Here is a 21,041-nt window from a genome sequence, read left to right as displayed (position 1 = left end):
CTCTCTCTCTCTCTCCTCTCTCTCTCTCTCTCTCTCTATCACTCTTTCCCTCAGGGCCAACCAAAAGGGGCCTCTTCCTGTGTAAGCATGATGCAGTAGAGCAGAGAGGGGATACTTCAACCTGAGTGTGTGGGAGTGAGAGCACCTGAGGGCGTCATGGCTGTCTTTAAACTCGAGAATGTGGAGGACCTGTACGAGATCGGCGAGGTGTTGGGCAGGTAAGAGACTTAGATTTGAATGGTATAATATAGCCTGGTATAGTAAACTGAATTATACCGGTACTTAAATTTCAGAGGTTTATTTTATATACAATCAAAACATATCTTGGTGTGTGAACATTTTGTATGTATGATGTACGTGCAGATTTGAGTCAACGTACTGATGAAAAATCAGCCTTGAGGCTGTGGGAGTTGTAGGAGTCTGTTGGCTGCCAGATCTAACACATGAGGATTTGCTTATCTTGTTTAATGACTGTTTTAACCTTGCATGTTCTCTGTAAACACAGACAACCTGCCATGAACCAGTTGTTGATGTGTTCCTTTTATGTAACATTTCTAGCCTGGCTGACACCAGACCAATTCTTAGAATCTAAACGCATGGTCACTGGCGAATAGCTTACATAAATTTAGGGGTTAGTCCAGTCCACATTGGGGGTGGTTTGGCACAAAAAGGTTGGTGGTTACAAATTACTTGACAGTATCGACATAAGAGTGACATAACACTGTCATGAATGTGTCACAAACAAGTCATAAACATTTATGACATGACGCTTATATTATTAAGTGACATTCGGTTTTTATCATAACAACTTAGGGTTAGGTTTAGGGGTAGGGGTAGGGTTAGGGTTCATGTGTCATGACATTGTCATGTCTTCATGTCGATAGTGTCAAGTAAAGTGTTACCAGGTTGGTCTTATATTTTTTAATCAGTCATGGGTGTGTTTTGGGCGTAACATCCTACAATGAGAATGACATCTGTCATTCCCTTTAACAGCAAGCAGCGCAACTTCAAACAGCGCATCTATATTTTGATAGTCAGTGGCGCATTTGAAGGAATCTGCTTGCATTTGGGGGCAGCCGTGGCCTACTGGTTAGTGCTTCGACCTTGTAACCGAAGGATTGCCGGTTCGAACCCCGACCAGTAGGCACGGCTGAAGTGCCCTTGAGCAAGGCACCTAACCCCTCACTGCTCCCCGAGCACCACTGTAGCAGGCAGCTCACTGCGTCAGGATTAGTGTGTGCTTCACCTCACTGTGTGTTCACTGTGTGCTGTGTGTGTTTCACTAATTCATGGATTGGGATAAATGCAGAGGCCAAATTTCCCTTACGGGATCAAAAAAGTATATATACTTATATGCGAGACCATATGGAACAGGTGTTCCACTAAACCATGCTTTACTAAAACCTATCAGAGTATAACCTACACGCATCTGCACTGGTCTATTATTTGAACTCATAGGCAAAGTGAAACTAACTTCACCGTGGTGTCATAGTCAACAACAAAACAGTTATACACAGTTGATTACTTTCACTATTGACAATGGGTTACCATCGAAAACATAGCCTGAAAAAGCAACACTTACCCCAATAATGTTTGAATGACTGAATAAAAACCTAAGGACATTTATTCTGCAGAGGAGTTGCTGCTTACATCTTGTGACTGCATCTTCAGCTGTGATTCATATGCGCACTTCGCTATAGACCAAGATAGCGATTTTTAGATAATGCGCCAGACCACATCTTAGATTGTTAATTGCCACACCCCTGGGGCATTGTGTAATAAAAGAGAAGGGAATTGTGAAAAACTCGAATGTAAGATAGGAATGCGCTTTGCGGCATGATAAGAATACGCTATGTGCTGGGTTTTAGATCGCCAAGATAGGGCCCTTAGTTCGCCTCTGATTTCTAAGGGGAGTAACCAGCGAATTTAAATTGATGCATTGACTTCTGACCGAATCCTTTCATTGTAAACAAAAAATCATCTGATTTTACTTACTCATTACTAAAAAGTCAACCTATTTCACTGTGGTTTTTTGAGTAATTTCAACTTGACAGTGAAGAACTGAAATATTCAAGTTGAATCATCAAATGCTTCCAACTTGAAACATCATGAAATATTATGCATAGTATTGAAAGTATGCAGTATGGTTTGGACTTGCACAGGTTTTTTTTTAATTATTATTATTCAAGAAATTACATCAATCGGGTTGCCAAAACTTAATTATTGTATTTCAAGAACCACTGTGGAACTACAATTCAGACATTTTTGTGTTGTATTGAATAATAATACATATTTCAAGAAGTTGTGATTTGTTCCTGTGTTTTGGTGATTGGGATTGAATGTAAGGATGGCCAGAGCAAATTCAAATACACAGAGAAAGGTGCTCACAGATTCGTCTGGGCTCACACAGGCTACAATATTTCTCTTCTCTCCCCACATTTTGAAAGTGAAATCATGGTTGAGTTGTTCAACTTTCACTTTGCAGTTAGCGCAAGTAGCTGCATAATTACATAACTCAATAGCGGAAGTGAGACAGTTGAAAGTATAGGTTTAACAGGTTGTAGCCAGGCTTCATTTTAGTGTCCTCTACCTCCCAGTTGTTAATGCTCAAAACATTGTTTTATAGCATGGTGTTTGTTTTACGTTTAACATTTATCCTATACATATAAGTTCCAGTCCTTGCGTAGTGATATGAAATACCTGAATTAGAAGCACAAACTCCGTTGCCATTGACTGCGGTCATTATTTTTTTCAGAGGTCCTTTCCTCGGAAATAATGACCGCTAGAACTTTGGGAAATCCCATTCAAGTCAATGTAGTGTTCTACTTGCCTTGTGAAAAGCCGTGTAATAAGTGTAGATATTATTTGTAATATCACACACTGCAATGACACTACTTTAGATGGTGTTAGAATGATACTACTTTACATTTAGTGTAAAAAATGCCTGTTACCTACCTTGAACATAGTACATTGTAGGAGATTGAACACACATTGTTTAAACAAATGGAATTAAATGTTAAATGTCGTCCCACTCCAGTGGTCATTTCGGGCAGGTGCGTGAGGTGCGGGAGCGTGCCTCTGGGGCCCGCTGGGCGGGGAAGTTCCTGAAGATCCGGAGAGGGGCGGGGAGCCGCCTGGGGATGGAAAGAAAGAGTGTGGAGAGAGAGGTGGAGGTCTTGCAGGCGCTGCAGCACTACAACATCATGGCCCTCAGAGACGTGTTCGAGAGCAGGGCTGAGATCGTCCTCATCGTCGAGCTGTGAGTGCACATGTGTGTGTGTGTGTGTGTGTGTGTGTGTGTGTGTGTGTGTGTGTGTGTGTGTGTGTGTGTGTGTGTGTGTGTGTGTGTGTGTGTGTGTGTTAGTGAGAGAGATTGGGGTTGCTATTTATGTATATTGGTTTGTGTAATTACCATAATTTCCTTGAGTATTAGCCCGCGGTTTATAGCCTACTGTACATTGATTTTGCAAAATTTCTTCAGCTATGAGGTTAATACACGGGGGCAGTTAATATGTTTTTTTTTTTTTTACTTGCATAAAACACTGTCCTGCAGTTTATACACAGTGCAGCTAATACACAGGAATTTACTGTAAGTGAGGGTGAATATGAAAGAGTGATGTGTAGTCTTGACCTTAACACTGAAATTAGTGGTTAGACTTGTTTAATCCTGTACAGATGCACCTTCTGCTCAATAAGCGGTTAGAGTTGGTCTTCACCACATCTATAAATTCAGCATATGAAACATTTTCATTTCCAATGAAATGCAACAAGCAGGGTTGGGTAGTAACTGATTACAAGTAATCTGGATTACGTATAATTATAATCTATAAACTATGATCAGACCAGATTACATAAGAAAAAATGTGTAATCACGATTATAGTTACATTGTCGAAGATTACTTTATTACATTTTGTTTATGTGTTTCAATACATACAGGGATGGGCAAAGATACATCAGGACATAGCCTATTTTGAAATAAAATACCAAATACCCTCTTTTTAAATGTATCAAAATAAACTACAAAATACTGTAGCCATAATGTATCAAAATAAAATACTGTATTTTTGTATTTTGAAAATACTCAAAATACTTTTTTCAATGGGGCAAGGAACACTTTCTAAATCCTGAATCCAAGGTTTGTGGGTTCGAGTCCGGACGAGTGCAGGGCTGAGCTGTGCAAATCAGCACAAGGCATTGGTGCTATGACCCAGATCAGGAGTGAGGTTTAGACATGAACACACAATTTGTGTTGAAAAGGGGAAGTGGGGGCTACATGTGTACCATAAAGTAGCAGAAATAGCACCACAACACAAATCTTTGGGCCATTCGCTCAACCCAGCATTACCTTGCAGCAAGTGGCGCTTGCTATCTGTAAGCCCTGTCTTTTTTTTCAATGTATTTGTAAGATCTGTCTTTTTTATTAAATGTATTTCATTTTTGAGTTTTTTTTATTTTGAAGTAATCCAAAAGTAATCCAAAAGTATTCAAATTACGTTACATTATTTTTGTAATCCAATGGATTATGTTACTGATTATAAAAATTGGTGTGTAGTCTGTACTCTGTAATGGATTACATTTCAAAGTAGTCTGACCCAACACTGGCAACAAGGCAGCTAATTACTAAACATTTTGTGTTGAAACAAGTGACATGAAAGTCTCTTCCTTGTTTGCTTGAAATACATGGGCATAGAGGAACAGGTAAGTGAAAGCAGGGCTGATGAAGTGAAAGAGAAAGGCAAAGGCCCGAGGTGGCGGCAGAGTGACTGACAGGACTCACTCCGGGCAGAACACAGGGCCAACCACCCAAAGATGGACAGATAGGGAACGGACAGAAGCAGGGAAGTGGAGTGGGTAAAGACTGGCCGGCTGGCAAGAGGGAAGCAGGAGATGAGAAAAAGAGGAAGAGAAAGGGATGAAAGGATTGCCGGAGAGAAGAGAGGTCAAGGGCCAGGAGCAACACTGATATCTAGCGGAGAACATTCTCTTAGCTACTGTCACAACATCTCTCCAGCGTTACGGATGAAGAGTTTAATTATAGATTTGTGCGGCAGTTGGGTCAGAGTGGTCGCAAGGCAGCCTTCTTAATGTGTTACATCACACCAGTTAAATTGGGCCATTTACAGCATTAGGTATGTTTATATTACAGCATGAGTTGATGCCAGAAGAGAGATAGTTCCGCCTGTTAAGTCTGGGCAACATGCTGGTCAGTTGAGGTCATATGTTTGTGGTGAGGCCATTGGTGGTTCCTCTACAGTTGGGCTGAATTAGGTCAGAGGGGCTTTTCATTCAGTTGTTTCAGCATTGTGTGTAAGTTTGCTCAATTCACAGAAGGGTGATCCTTCCTGTCACACGTAGAACCTTGTGAAACCAGGTAACAGTCATGGTAATAACACATTGGCTATGGTTGCGTGTTTAGCGTCAGTCTCCATTTTATACACTAATCTTTGCGATCTCTTTCTTTCTTTTTCTTTCTCTTTCGTTCTTTCTTTCTTTCTTCCCTTTTATGTGTACCCCCCCCTTATCTTTCAGTATCAGTGGAGGGGAGTTGTTTGACTTCATTGCCGAGAAGGAGAGTTTAACGGAGACGGAGGCCATAGAGTTCCTCAAACAAATCCTGCAGGGAGTGAGCTACATGCACAGCAAACACATCGGCCACTTTGACCTCAAGGTTTGCCCTCGACATCACCCGCCAACGTCCACTCCATGTTGCATCTATGTCCAGCAGAGCTTATTCTGTTCCCTTGGACTTTATAATGTAGAGCACACTCGTTATTTTCTAATATAAATATCAGGATATTAATTACCTGATATATAGTATGGTTTCATGGAGTATTTGCAGAAGGCTTCTTAAAGCACACATGGCTTTGTAATGCTTCCTTATAGCCTTTTTGATTTATTAATTATAGTATAATGTAGTACTGATTACTTTGTCTAGTTTGTCTTGTTACACATACAGTAGTATGTTATGTAGACATCAGTTTTTGGTTCATTGTTATTCATTCATAGTGGTGTGTGTGTGTGTGTGTCCTCATATGTCTTAGCCAGAGAACGTCATGCTGTTGAGCAATACCCTGCCCAATCCAGATGTCAAGATCATAGACTTTGGCATGGCCCACCGCTTCATCCAAGGGGAGGAGTATAGGAGCATGGGAGGCACCCCCCAGTATATAGGTAAGTGGTGCTGTCCAGTCACCAACACATCACCTTCTTCAGACAACGATGTCAAAATGAGTTTTGTCTCTGTGTGTGTGTGTGTGTGTGTGTGTGTGTGTGTGTGTGTGTGTGTGTGTGCGTGTATGTGCATGTACAAGTTTGTCTTTGTGCTTGTGGCTTGCCAAAAAAAAGTAAAGGTCTATTGGTTTCCATGGAGACAGTAAGGGTAGGAAATGACTCTGCAATTTGGGTTGAGAGGGAAATGAAAGGAGTGGACCACGAGACTCACTGTTAATTGATTAGAAATGACTGCTGATCAAATCCAACAGCGGCTAGATGCTTCTCTGGCCCGATCGCCATATGAGCCTTTTGGAAAGCCTAGATACCAATGTGCATATTATAACCATTACATTATATATTATAAATACTATAAAGTTATTACTCAGCAGTGTTGAATGAAACCAAATTGAGATGTTTTCATGTTTTCTCAATTTGCGATCTCAAAGTGATCTTCAATGCTTTTTGTTAGACTACTCAGGTAGCCCTGAGGGGTATTTTACAAAGCTGGTTTCATCATGAGTCATCCACTTTTTACTTCCGTGTGTAAGACTCAGTTATATGACATAAAGCAGTTCAGTTTAGTTCAGTTCAGTTTAGTTTATTGTCATACAACACATGTTACACACATGAAAGAACAAAATGTGTTACTCAGAACCAGCAGCATACATAACATTTAAGTAATCCTATGTGTTAAAATAATTTAAATAAACCTAAAAATGTAATAAATAGAATAAATAATGGAATGCCTAGTTAAACACCAGTCCAGCAGTAGTCACAGCAGTATACAATGTCATATAATTGAGCAGCAAGTAAGTAAAGTGCAAGTTCAAATCCTTGCAGAGCCTTGCTTTCTGTTGAATAATCTACTGATATGCCTTACAATGAACCGATGGCCTGTTTTCAAAAGTATTCAAAGTATATCTAGATATTCACAAACAATTCATATCAGCATGGAAATCATAGAGGCTCTGCTGATTAAGCTTCTTATGACATCAGATGAAATCACAAATTGAATCTACTGACATGGTTGTGTGTCTTGATACCTGGCTGCAACTTAATTTCCCCCTGTGGGATAATAAACTTTGACTTGACTTGACTTGATTTCCCGCTTTGTCTGTGTACAGCAAGCACCCAATAGATAAATAATAACTAAAACAGGCTTGTGATTCCCACACACTTACAGCAGAGATGAGTGACGTACTGTTGACTTTGCATTTTTATGTTTTTGTTGAACTCTACTCATTTTACTGTGCAGCCACAGGAAGAGGATCAACACTATAAGATTATCACAGATATTTAAAGCTTCTCCTTCTTCCTCTTTCTGTATTTGTCATTGTTTATTTAATCCTCAGAGAGGGCCAAGTCTCACTGTCAAGGATGGCTCATTCAGTGATTTCATACAGCAGTGTTTCCCATACATTGACTTATTTGTGGCGGCCCTCCACATTATCAACACTGACCACCACACAATGATTTTCCAGGTTGTACTAAATTGTGCTTAAATCTGGTTAGCATCATAACCACGCTGTGCTAATTTGTTAAAAACTGTTGCATTCAAGTTAACTCTGCAAACCTACCACCACAAATGGAATTCAATTTTGCGGGAAACACTGTACAGAATTACTATGATCACTTAATAATATTTAGAACAGAGGTGTTTAGAAGCAGTAGTAGTATACCGTCAGTAGGAAACTCAGTCTGGATGATGGTCAATCAAGAAACAAGCTTTATTCTTTCATTGGTGTGCATCAAAGGAAAGAGACAAGTTTCTCCCAAGGGATTCACCAGTATCTCTAACAAAAACAGGGAATATTCTGAACTTAAGTATGTTACAAACAATGGGGGGTGTGACCTTGTTCTAACTCTGTATGAAAATGTTAAATGTACAGGTCACACGGGCAGGTCCACCAGGATGGTTTCAAAAGGACCCCGCCTTGCACCTGGCCAAATGTTATGCTAATAGATCTAGAGTTTGGAGCAGCTAAGCCACAATGGGAATGGGAAGGTGTAAAACCCCTCCATTCCTGCAAACCTAGTATCTATAGACAAAGAGTCAATCACACCTGGAAGTAAGCAGAGGTGTCTAGAAAGTCCTCCACTCAATTCTGAACTTAAAACTACAGAATTTATAGACAGTTGATACAAATGTGTACAAAATGAATAAATAAATGAACATAGGAAATACACAGCATGTACAGTACATATACAGGAATGAGTCTGATTCACAAGTATTTTACAATTTTTGTTACACACTTCTTTCTGTTTCAAAAGTCTGAAAGCATTTTGTTTTTCAAATCCAGTTTACAATTTTGTCTGGTGTATCTGGGCACAATGACTGCACCAGAGTGGTACCCAATCTCACGCTACACATTGACACACTAGCCCTTTCCCATTACACACATTTTAATGCACACGCGCGCGCGCACACACACACACACACACACGCTCACACACACGCACACACGCACACACACACACGCACACACACGCACCAAAACCAACAGCCAAAATAAACTGGCATTTATCCCAGAATCAATTGCACTGCATTGCATTCTGAACTGCCTGTATTACTGAAGTCAATAGCAGAACTACACCGTTACATTGGTAAACATAATTTCAACAGCATGTTAACTGCACTTCCATTGTCAGAGCTATACATTATGGTTGTTCATTTAGCAGTTACTAACAACCTTTACAATAGGCTAGGCTGACCGCATAGCAGCTATGGTGTTTTGGTTTAATGCCATCACCACCCTTTTTCTATCTGAGACCTAGAATAAATTAAATCCATAAAGACTTGCATTGTTAGGTCCTATCTGTGCGACGTTCTGTTTTTTTTAAATTTTTTTTAAGAATTCCCCCTCGGCTCGTTGAGTTCTTCTTACATTACTGTTTGCGGAACAGTAAACCTTATTTTCTCTCTCTCTCTCATTTTTTTTTCTCACTCTCTTTGCTCTCTCAGCTCCTGAGGTCATTAACTACGAGCCACTGGGCACAGCGGCCGATATGTGGTGAGTACTGTACCACATAAACACGATCACAAACGCGTGTGTGCATGCACGAACACACACACACACACGCACGCACACGCTCACACATACACAAATGCCCAAATGTAGAGAGTGACTCACACATGGATGCCTTTCCCTTGAGTGTTTGCCTTGCAGCTATGATGCAGACATGTTCCGACTTGATCAACAATCCTGAAGCAGTTTTGTGTGTGTGAAAGTATTTGCATGTCAGTGAATACATTTGCATTAATGTGCTCATTAAGTTTACACTACCGCATATATCTGTGTCAGACAACGTGGATAAACCAAATAATTTCGGTTAAACCGTCATATTCTTTCCGCACAGTATCAGACATGCATGAATGTTTTGATTTATGTATGTATAAATGTAGTGATAAATGATGTACTGTAGAGAGTGACTGGCTGGTCTGTTTTCCCCACTGCTCCAGCATGAAAAAGGCCTGTAGCTGAACAGCTTGATATGTTTTTCTCCAGCATGTTGCTAAGCGCATCCATCAGGCGCTGCAGGCAATCTGTCTCTGTATGTTTTACGTCATGTGTGGTTCTGTGGAAATGTATCAGTTATTTGCTCTCTGTTTGTTTTCCAGGAGCATGGGCGTCATCACTTACATTCTGTGAGTCTCCCTCCTCTCTCTCTCTTTCTCTCTCTCTCTCTCTCTCTGTGTGTGTGTGTGTGTGTGTGTGTGCGTGTGTGTATGATATATATATATATGTGTGCGCGTTTGAGCTCAGCTGGGCAAGCGTTCTTTTTCTCTGCTGTCCATGCAGCACATGACTCACTTGGGGGAATCCATTTTAAACTATCCGACTCAAAGAGACCCCACTATCACTCCATTTGGGTCAGCCCCTATGGGAGGATCTCACCGAGGGACGGGTTCCTGTTCCCCACTGAGGAAGCGTTGTTTCCTGTTTTCATTAATGATGTTGATTCAAGATATGGTTTACAGTATTATTTATTTCTGCTATTGTTTTCCTGGTTGGAAGAGTCCTCTGCATTGTCATTTAGCTTTATTAAAATGCCTTCCCAGTTGTATGGATGGGCTTTTTGGTTTGTAAACATTGCCATTAGGGTGTGTCTTTCTAAGGCTAGTTTCCAAGGTAGCGGTAGGCAAATAGAGTTATCCAACCATGCCCCTCCCATGCAAACGTGTATATACGTTTGTTTTGTTATCTTCAGTGGAATAACACGAAGGTGAATATAAAACAGAGAATGTAAAAGGTCATGTACAGTAAGTGCAGCTTTGAAACACATAGCTCATAGTAGATAGTAGATAGTTTTTATTTACAATAAAAATGAAATTGATAGTAAAAAGGGGTGTCTTGTCAGATTAGCTTTCTGTTTGACAGTCCCTGTCACTAGTCCCAGTCCCAGTCCCAGGTTCCTCTGGTTAGTTAGTGTTGGTTGACGGTTTGTTGGTTAAGAATCGGTGGAGATTTTGAGTGGATTATGTTGATACACATCGATACAATTACACATAATAAACTGAATGTTGTGTAAGCTCATGAAGTAGGGGTCATCATTTTTCATTCAGCAAATAGCAAAAGAAATTGCAATAAGTTTATGACTGAATAAAACAGATAGACTCTGTTCAACACAAACAATGAGAAGCCCCTGCTTACTCATAAACTGCATGAACAAGTCAAATTATGAAGTTAGTCACAGTATATGCCCAAACTAAAGGCACAGAGTTCACTGTTCATACATGACTTGTGTCACTCACTAATTTTCAATCACTAGTGTGGCTAAACAAACTAAAATGACAATCATTTGGACACATGGATGCTACTACTCTATAGCACCTAAACACTACAGTATGGCAAAAGGTTTGTACAAAAAACAACCCCTCCTATTTTTCAGACTGAGTGGTCTCTCCCCCTTCCAAGGGTACACTGATGAGGAGACGTTACGCAACGTCGTAGGGATGGTCTACGAGTTTGACGACCAGCACTTCAGTCAGACCAGCGCCATGGCCAAAGACTTCATCCAGAAGCTCCTGGTGAAGGATCAGAAGTAAGGCCTCCTGGGCTTTTAGAAACACAATTATGATATGATGATGATGATGATGACAAGAATATCACAATACAGTGATTCTGCAATACGAAATACAGATTAATTGATGATACATTGTGATATCTGTGTAAACGAGGAAGAACAAACACTGTAAAAAGTGGATAGAGTTTTTGCTTAGTGTTCCTTAAAAATATTAAAATGTATTTTTTTTTCACTCACACACACACACACATACACACACGCTTCATCACAACCTCTGGAAGACACTTCAGACTCCTGAAGACAGAACTGATCTGAACTATTTATTTATTTATTTATTTATTTATTTATTTATTTATTTATTTATTTATTATTATTTTATTCTGCTTAGTTTTTCTTTCTTTTCACCCTCTTTGGCTTGAGCTACTTTCTGTAAACAGTTACCACCAACATTGTTGTGTGGCAATAAAATATATCTATCTATCTATCTATATCTATCTATCTATATATCTATCTATCGATCTATCACACACACACACACACACACACACACACACACACAGACAAACGTCATTGTTTGGTAAGCAGGTTAGTATATTATCTCTGTTTTGTTATTCTTATATCTTTGTCTACCTATATATCTCTGTAACGCATTGTGTATCTGTGCAGGGAAAGAATGACAGCTGAAGATTGTCTACTTCACCCATGGATTAAGGTAAGGCATTATGGGTAATACTGTATAATGAATTTGAGATGCTGTGAGTATATTAAAAATGCTTTATGTGTGTGGTTGGCATGTCAGTGGTGTGGGAACACAAGTATATGTCTCTGTGTGTGTGTGTGTGTTTCTATGTATATGTTTGTTTTTAATTATGTTTGAGGAAATAATCATCAAAGGAATTGTGGTACACTAGGAAATGTCTAACTTGTTTTACCTGTTTTCCCCCCCATTCCTGGTGTCTCAGCCTCTGACCAGGACACAAATTGCCAAGCGGAACCGTTCCTCCATCAACATGAAGAATTTCAAGAAATTCAATGCCAAGAGGAAGTGGAAGGTGTGTGTATTTGTTTGTATTATGTTTATTATTACATACATGGGAACACGTGTTCGTCTTTATGTGTTTGTATCCGTGCACACCTCCGCAGTACATTACGTGGGGTGTGAGTCAGATATATGAGTTTGTTACTCTCATTTTTCTCAGCTATTGCTGGGTTCAGTTAAAATGTTCGAATCTCTTGTTTTAAACATTCCTCTGGTTTATATGGCTAACCAGATGTTTCCGCCATGTATGGTTTTAAACATAAGACAACTCTTGAGAGACCAGAAGAAGAACTCTCTAGAGAGCAACTCCACTTTCACACAGGGTCTGTTTGTGTTCCCTCTGCAGAGATGACTCATCCGTATCCAACAGGCTCACAGTCAGAGAGAGCCATCTTGTGGTTGTTCGTTGTATTACACTACACTAGTCAGCCCCCAATCACTTTTTGAATTGTCTCTGCGAGATATTCTGGCAATGACTAATGAGCCAATCACATCGGTGTATCTGATATAGGCGGGGCAAAGGCGAGTTATCCAATTGCGTCAAAGTCCGGAATCAGTCAGTAAACATTGGTCGTCGCATAGTCTTATCCATTTTCAAATGCATTTTCAAATGCCTGCGCTTGGATCTCCTCGAAGTTGGGCCATTATATTATTTGTGGCCAGACCCTTAATCGTTCTAGATTACCGAGGTCTGGAATCTCCGGGCTACAAACTGGGTGCAAATCTTTGCAAATGTTTAATGAAATGATCACTCTGTTGTCGCTCTCCTTACTCTGTCTTCACATGTGCGTTCAAGTCCTTTCTCTTCTCACCCATTCACTCCTCTCCTCATTCACTCTCTCTTTCACTCCTCTCATCATTCACTCTCTTTCACTCCTCTCCTCATTCACTCTCTCTTTCACTCCTCATTCACTCTCTCTCTTTTACTCCTCTCCATTCACTCTCTCTATCACTCCTCTCCTCATTCACTCTCTCTTTCACTCCTCTCCTCATTAACTCTCTCTTTCACTCCTCTCCTCATTCACTCTCTCTATCACTCATCTCCTCATTCCTTTTCTCTGTACTCCTGTAGATGTCTTATAACATGGTGTCTGCGTGCAACCGGCTTTGTCGTCTGCAGCTACATTGCAAGACTAGCGCCTTGCAGGAGCAAGAGATGGTGAGAACTCCCCACCCAAACACACACTCTCACTTAGCAACTCATCTAGTAACACTTTTAGACTTCTCCTATTCACACCCAAATATGTATTTATTTTTTTTGCATTCACTTGGAACACTCGTGCTTCACACTGCACTCTATAACCCCTTTAGGGGTTCACTGACCTGTAACCATTCTGTAACCATAACTGTCTTTCAAACAAGTTCTATTGTTTTCATTCATCCAAAAACTGTAATGAAGGGTTTCGGTGGAGAGTTTTTTGTGCACATCTACATTACATTACAAAAAATGAATCCACATAAACAGATTAAAAGCTATTGAGATGGTATGTACTTATTTGAGTGTGTTTAAATGTTGAGGGCAACTGTAGAAAAATGGGGAGATTATTCTGTGGAGAGATATTTTAGATGTGAAAGTGCTCAACTAGACTTCCATCTATGTCACTCAGTCCAACTGAAATCATGTTCCAGGTAAGTGCTTAGAGGAGGCATCAGGGAAAGTTTCAGTTCACTTGAAAATAGGTCCTATCTGGAGATAAGAGACAAACATGATTGTAACTGTGTGTTTCTGTTCCCCTTCAGAGACAGTGTGAGAGTGACCAAGAGGACACCGAAACCAAACCTGCTTCACTCCTCCGTCGCAGACTCAGCAGCAGTTCCTAAAACCACCAAGTTCCTAAAACCACCAGAGGGGGGCAGGCGCGACCTTTCCCTGTCCCGCACCAGACATCCTGACCAGTAGGTGGAGCGAGAGGGACACAGCCCGGTACCTGGAGGTACCTCCATTCTCCAACTGGGCAGACTCTACCAGTACAGAGTGCCCGCCGACATCAGTTCAGCAAGATGAAGCCTAACTGGGAGATGTGATGAACTTTCCCTCCAAGCTAATAATACATATCAGTAAAACACATTTTTCCCTGTCGCAAAACACTTGTTCTTTGCTTTTAGCCACTAACACCAAAGTTAAATTTGATGCGTTAGCGCTAGCTGCCTAGTCGACTCTTCCAGTACAGTCTGAACAGCGTTCTCTTTTCATAAAGGCAACAGTCCAACAGCCTGACCTCGATATATCTCTCCTGAAGAGGAAAAACTAATGGATGTCCATTTTTTAAGGACAGTCCCTTTAGTTCCTGAATACTTTAGAATCTACGTAGACAACTGCACAGTGTTCAATGCATGTGTATAGCATGCAAACCTCAGCTGCCAAAGCAGTCTTGTATAAATATGCATATGTGCTTTTCAGTGTGAAAGTGAAGGATAGTATCACATCACCCCTGTGAACAGAGACTATAGCAAAGAGCAGTCCAATGAAGAGAAGAGAGGAGAGAGGAGGCTGGAGAAATCTAAGTACTCACTGTGAAGACGTTTCTTTGGAAAAGCCTCGTGAGTTGCACGCTGGAACACTGTCTCTTAGTGGAAGATAGCACACTTGAGTTGAAACTTTTGATACAGAATGGTAGCTCTGGAATGGGGTGGATTTTTACCCCATGCACGCTTTTGGCTTTAACCCTGTGCCCTCACTGGATAAACATGCTTGTCATGTGCAGTGTATGCATGCTTCCGTCACTGGACGTACTGTATCCCACCCGTGCTGAGGTCTGGCTGAAGGTGTATGGTCAGTTATCCTCAGCTCTAAAGTATATTTTCATCACAGTTGTAACATTTGTAACACAGAATGATTTGATAGCCAACGGTTAATTCTGATCACCATGTACATTGTAAAGATTATGTGCTTAATTTGCAGAACATGGACAGCGGCATGAATATGCCGGAAAAATCCGGAGACATATAACTACATACATTAAACATCATAGGTTTTTATCTTTTTCAGTTTATGTCAGGATCTCTTAGCAGGTTCTTGCTGTACTAGCAGTATGGCTTTTTAAAAAAAAGAAATGTTGTGTTGTTTGCACGGTTTACACTGACTGCACCACAAGCTACTCCTCTCCTGAGTAAGAGAGGGGCAGAGAAACAAAGCTGACTTCTCATAGGATAGCCATTTCATCTAGATTTGAACAGGAATTTTACGTCTTCCTATCAGATTTGGGATCACTTCCATTTGGAAGGGTATTAGTAATAGCTGCACCATGATATTAATTTTATGTCTTGTCAGGTTGTGTGCCATAAGCATCACTGTAATGTTTAGTCATGTAGTTGTTGTCTGATATGAAAGGTGATTGATACAGCATGTTTTTGAGACAGCAAAAGGTTGCATGTTAATGTTAAAGATTATATGACAGGGAACTAACCCATTACAAAAAGAAAAACTACAGTTTGAAGTACTGTTCTGTACAATAATATTTTCATGGCCAAAATATTGCATTTCTACAGGAAAGTGCAGTACTATGTAGTCCAATGTAGTATTGTATTTTATTTTCATCTGCAAAATATTGCATTTCTTGCATAGGCTGGTTAACACCAGACCACTTTGCTAACAGGTTTGTCTGGGTTCTCCCAGGCTATTTATTGCATATGAACAGCAAATAATTCCTCTAAAACGGCTATTTTGATATTCTGACAACTGCAGTTTTGACACTTGGTTTCTTTTTTTGTAAGGGAAGGAAAACGACTTTTCACAGGATAGGAATGGTGAAACTTTTAAGCTGATGATACATGAGGCAACTTTTTGATCAACGTTGCTGAGAAATGTTCCCATAAATGTAGTTCTGGGACGTTCCCAATGATATTGGGCATCCATTTCTTTTCTGGAGAACTTTAATCATCTGTGGGCAAATTGTCATGATTATCCAATCAGAATAAATGGAACTGGTTTTGTGGTTGCCCAGCAACATTGCTCAAAAAGTTGCCTCATGTATCATCACCTTCACAGGTGATTCAGATATGCATAATTGTGTCTGATAATGGAACACGGTGCAGTTTGTTTTATTCACAGCAACACTGAAGTATTATTATGTATTTGTAAAAGTGTTTTTAGTAATGTATGTTATTGGTTGGACATGTAATCTATGTTAGCCTACTGCTTTACGCACGCGGTTTGTCCTTTGTATGTTTAACCATTAAATAATTTGTTTGGAAACATGATCATCTGTGAGCCATACTCTGTGACTGATTGGCAAACATATTGTCATCGTTCTATTTGAAATACTTAGTCGATCATGACTGATGTCTTTGAGCCTAACGCGCTCATGGCAACCTCCAAAACACAAACACTCTCTTCTATTCTTGATTCCGAGCTGTTATTTTCTTTTCATGCTACAGGGTGAGACGACCTTCCTTCCACTCACGTTGAAACAGCCAGTGCCACGCTAGCATGTTAATCAGCACCTGAAAGCAGCAAATATAGGCGTGATCTGAGCCAATAGGCGTGGTCATTTACGTCCACCACAGATCAGTGCACGAGCAACAGATGTAGGATGTTGGCACTGGAATTTACGCGTGCGGTTTGTACAGTCAATTGTGGTGATTTGTTAGTGATACTGAACATGAGGTGGTCGAGACTGTAAACATTCCTGGACTTACTTCTGACTTGCACTTGGATACTGCGTTTGAAAGTTTCAAACACTTCCAGGAGTCCTTCAGTTAAACGATAGAGGAATCCAGAATCAGTCCACTATTGCAGAATAATCACTCGGAAGACTATTTTTTCAGGTAATGTCGATCATATCAGTTTTCACACTCATCATGCATCATGTGTTGAGCATAAAGTATTTTGTGTAACGCAGCCACTGAAACCATTACTTTAATTTATAAGCTTGGTAGGTTACAAGGAGCAGTCATAATATGCATTATGCTAGTATTGGCATAAGCCATGTTAGTTACACTTAGTTCGTTTTTACTGTTTGTCAACTTAGAATGAATATTTCTTGATCTTAGTAAAGCTGTGTGCAAACTGTCCTCGTACGCCTTGGGCAATGTGGGCATCTCCACAACCACACTGTAACATGAGCTTAAATGTCGGATCATCGTTTTGGCATGTAACAAATGCGGTCTCTGGCTTTGGAAGACCCTCACTCCGAACAGTAATATCCTAAAGTCACAGGAAAAAGCGACACGCACCTTGCACGCCTGTAAAATTCAGATGGCTAGATAAGAACATTTCATCACACATAGGCTACTGAGACAACGGCCCTGGTGTCACACAGAAAACAGTGAGCTGTGTGTGTGTGTGTGTAAGTGTAGCCTGTGTGTGTGTGTGTGTGTGTGTGTGGTGGGGGCTTTCCTAATTGGAGTCTTTGGCACTATCCCTGACACACCACCCTTAGTGCCCCATTTCCATCTTAAAGAGGCTTGCTAATGAAAGTCCAGGGGAGGAGAGAGTGTGTGTAAGAGAGAGAGTGGAGAAAGGACAGAGAAAGAGGTTTTAGGCCCCAGGGTGCTATTTAGTCACCTAACCCTTTTGGGAGGGCTGAAAGGTTGGCCTACCAGGAGAGAAAGACAGGCCAATACAGAGAGGGGAGGGGGGATTCCATCAAGTGAGAATGGAGGATTATTCTGTGTTTAATGTTGAAGGTACTCATAATACCTGAGATAATCTTGGGGCTTTGCACTAAAGACTACATTTCAACAGTCCTGATTACCTTTGTTAGGAGGAAAAGAAGGACTGTAACAAATCGCTGCCGACTAGAAATAACGCTCCTCAGACTAGAGGGCTCTCTCTGTTTTCTCCAGCTCACCCTTTTGCTCTAGTGGTTTGAACAGTAGCATGTATTTGATTAGTGTTTTATCTGCAGGGTTTTCAATAGACACAGTTGACTAACAGTGTCAAGTTTAGAGAAGTCCTTAGTGATGTTGGGCCGCTGTTGTGCTGTGGTCTGGATTTAACAGCCTACCAGCTGCCACCTCCTCCAGCAGCAGCAGCAAGCACATTGAATAAGAATGACGAGACAGACAGGAGAGGGACAATAGAGAGTAGTTGATGTCTTTACAGTGGGAGAGGAGCAGGAGAGGACAATGGGGGTGGATGCATGGAGAAAAAGAAGATGGAAATCAGAAATGTAGCACATGACATTAAAGAGGCCTTGTGTTAATGTTTTCCAATGCTTGGGTTAATAATAAGAATAGTGCAGCTTCCGCATTGCAAACTAAAATGCTATTTATAAAGGCTGAATGGTTTGTTTATGACCATTCATAAAAATGAACATAACATCCAATGAGAAGACGAGTAGACACTGGCAGACACACAATCAATAAAACATGTTGTAAGTTGCCTCAAATGCTGAAGGAATGGTTTATTTTTTTATCAAATGCACTTGCTTTGTCATAACCAGAAACATTTACAAAATAAAACATGAAGTGTTGAATGAAGAGCGAGTGAGGTGAGGTACATGTGTTTTCTGCTTTTGAACCCCTTGAACGCTGCCACATCGGTTTGGCGTCATCGCTGAGAGAGGACCTTTAATGACTGGGCCTTAACAATGAGGAAGAACTCTTCAATATTGAAACGTGTCTCCACTCTGAACTTGGCATGTATGTTGATGTTAAACCTGGCGCTAAAACATACAAATGCTCCTACACCTTGTACTCTAATTCTCCCACCGGCTAACTGACAGCTTTTGTGTTGTGTAACAGTGGCATAGTGCATATGGTGTTTTGAAATGATTTTAGGGGTCAAGTCAATCAATTGCTGATATGAACAGCTTGGTTCCAAAACGCTATATCTCTGTTTTTAAAAACATTAAAAAGTCAGGCTATTTGATTGTGTATTTCAGGTAATTCAATCAAATTGCAGTTGTTTTGATTGAGATGAAGATAAATCAAATAACAATACCCAATTACAATTGTACGGAAATTATTTGGAAAACGAAATGTAAAAGAAATATTTATGAACATCTTTATATATACAGTTAAATTGATCCATAATCTGAGGATACTTACTTACTTATGCAAAGTGAATTACTGATTGCATGGGCCAGTATACCTTGAGCAACTTGGGGAGTATATGCATTAATGTACACATTTAGCATGTACTGTGCCATATTTGACTAGAATAGCCATTGCTTTTTGTATAAGAAGATGATCGAAAGTAAGACTTAGGCTAGCACCAGCCAATGAACTGAAGGCTAAGTTTAAAGTGAGGAGATGACTTGATCAGAGGAAGTGATCTGCTGTTGTTCCCGAAGCCGCCTTTCGTCTCTGATGCTAATTCCGTTGCTAGGGGAGACTGACTTTGCCTGTCTGATGAATTGCATAAATTGTGTGCCTGCAGGATGCACCTGTAGGTTGAAGCTGTCTCTCACATCCATATACTGTATATATACAAGAAGCTGTAAATCAGAGACATTTCTCCATTGTTCCCCATGTTTGCTCAGTGGGATAAGGAGTGAGGACCAGAGAGGTAGAGACATGATGGAGGGATCAGTGAGAGGAGAAAGGAGAGAGGGGGGGAAAGGAAGGAAATAGAAAGAAGTATCAAGAGCAAGTAACGGTCAGCCAAACAATACTCTGACCAGTGCAGTCTTTTATCAGAGAAAAATATCTCATCTCATGTAAGAATAAAGTTTCCCTCTTCTGTCTCTCTTTTTTTACTGTTCTCTATCTCTATCTCTTTTTCTCTCTCATACACAACACACACTTTCTCTCTCTCACACACACACACACACCCTTACACACTGGGCACATCTGTGATTCTGACCTTTCAAAGTTAAGCCTCTTCACAGGAAAGCTCCCAACCCATGTGACGTAATACAGTGTTGCTGCAGTGACTTGTTTTATTTTTTCTGTAACACACACACACACACACACACACACACACACACACACACACACCTACTTTGAGGGGCCTTAGCTGGGGTGTTTCATTTTCTGCTATTGCTTACACACTTACACATTCACACACACTGACGTAGAGGGGGAGGCCTAATAGAGCTCTGTGAATCCAGAGCTCTGCTGTGATCCCAAGAGGTTCGAAAGTGAGTGTGTGTTTGCTTCAAACTGGGTGTGTCTGTGTGATTGGCTGAATGTGTTTGCCTGTGTGTTTGTGTGTGTGTGTCCAGACATGAGTGTGTGTCCACGTCTATGTGTGAATGCATATGTACTTTTCTTCTTTAAACAGTGTGTGTGTGTGTGTGTGTTTCCTTGAAGCGGGGCCTCTCTCAAACAATGTGCCTGAGATGAAGTCACTTTACAGCTGTCCTAAAGGGGGGAAATCTGAACCCAAAAGGGAGGGATGAGAGAAAGAGGAATGAGAGAGAGAGAGAGAGAGAGAGAGAGAGGGAGGGAGGGAGGGAGGAGGAAGAGGGAAGCAATGTGTAGGAGTGTGAGGACAGGAGAGGAGTGCCTGTTTGAGTTTGTGAGGAAGAGAAGCAGGCAGGCTACACGTTTGGTGAGATAACATTGTGTTTGCGTTGGCATAACCTCCTGACAGTGCTCTGTCAGAGCTGCTGTTCCTGAAACCTTATCAGACCTATTGTTACAGATATTAGTGTGTTGTTGTTGACATGTTGTTTTGACATGATGTTATGAATCTGATTAGTGTGTGTGTTTGGACAAAGTTGCGAAATACTTAAGATTGAGTGCCAAACGTTAATGGCGCAGCGTTGGATTAATCTTCATTAATCAGGGAAATGTGCAATGAAAACCAGAGTGTCTAATCTTTCATTACAGCATTTTAGTGTCTACATTACTGACATTACTCTCTTTCAAATG

At 40.6% G+C, this 21,041-nt stretch overlaps 1 protein-coding gene across 2 annotated transcripts in view; it reads left to right on the top strand.

Moving 5' to 3' along the window:
* Window positions 1-16,478, top strand: part of si:dkey-240h12.4 (death-associated protein kinase 2) — a 24,086-nt gene extending 7,608 nt beyond the window's left edge. For both annotated transcript variants that reach the window (XM_048229742.1, XM_048229743.1), the window contains 11 exons: window positions 55-218; window positions 3,038-3,259; window positions 5,531-5,669; window positions 6,043-6,172; window positions 9,177-9,225; window positions 9,834-9,860; window positions 11,105-11,257; window positions 11,906-11,951; window positions 12,202-12,291; window positions 13,351-13,437; window positions 14,019-16,478. In XM_048229742.1, the coding sequence (XP_048085699.1) occupies window positions 157-218; window positions 3,038-3,259; window positions 5,531-5,669; window positions 6,043-6,172; window positions 9,177-9,225; window positions 9,834-9,860; window positions 11,105-11,257; window positions 11,906-11,951; window positions 12,202-12,291; window positions 13,351-13,437; window positions 14,019-14,099 (1,086 nt within the window). In that variant the 5' untranslated portion in view covers window positions 55-156 and the 3' untranslated portion in view covers window positions 14,100-16,478. The remainder of the gene's footprint in view (window positions 1-54; window positions 219-3,037; window positions 3,260-5,530; window positions 5,670-6,042; window positions 6,173-9,176; window positions 9,226-9,833; window positions 9,861-11,104; window positions 11,258-11,905; window positions 11,952-12,201; window positions 12,292-13,350; window positions 13,438-14,018) is intronic.
* Window positions 16,479-21,041: the final 4,563 nt, after the last annotated feature.

Source organism: Alosa alosa, chromosome 20 (genome assembly GCF_017589495.1).
Source record: "Alosa alosa isolate M-15738 ecotype Scorff River chromosome 20, AALO_Geno_1.1, whole genome shotgun sequence".
Classification (NCBI taxonomy): domain Eukaryota; kingdom Metazoa; phylum Chordata; class Actinopteri; order Clupeiformes; family Clupeidae; genus Alosa; species Alosa alosa.
This window is presented reverse-complemented; position numbering and strand designations above follow the sequence as displayed.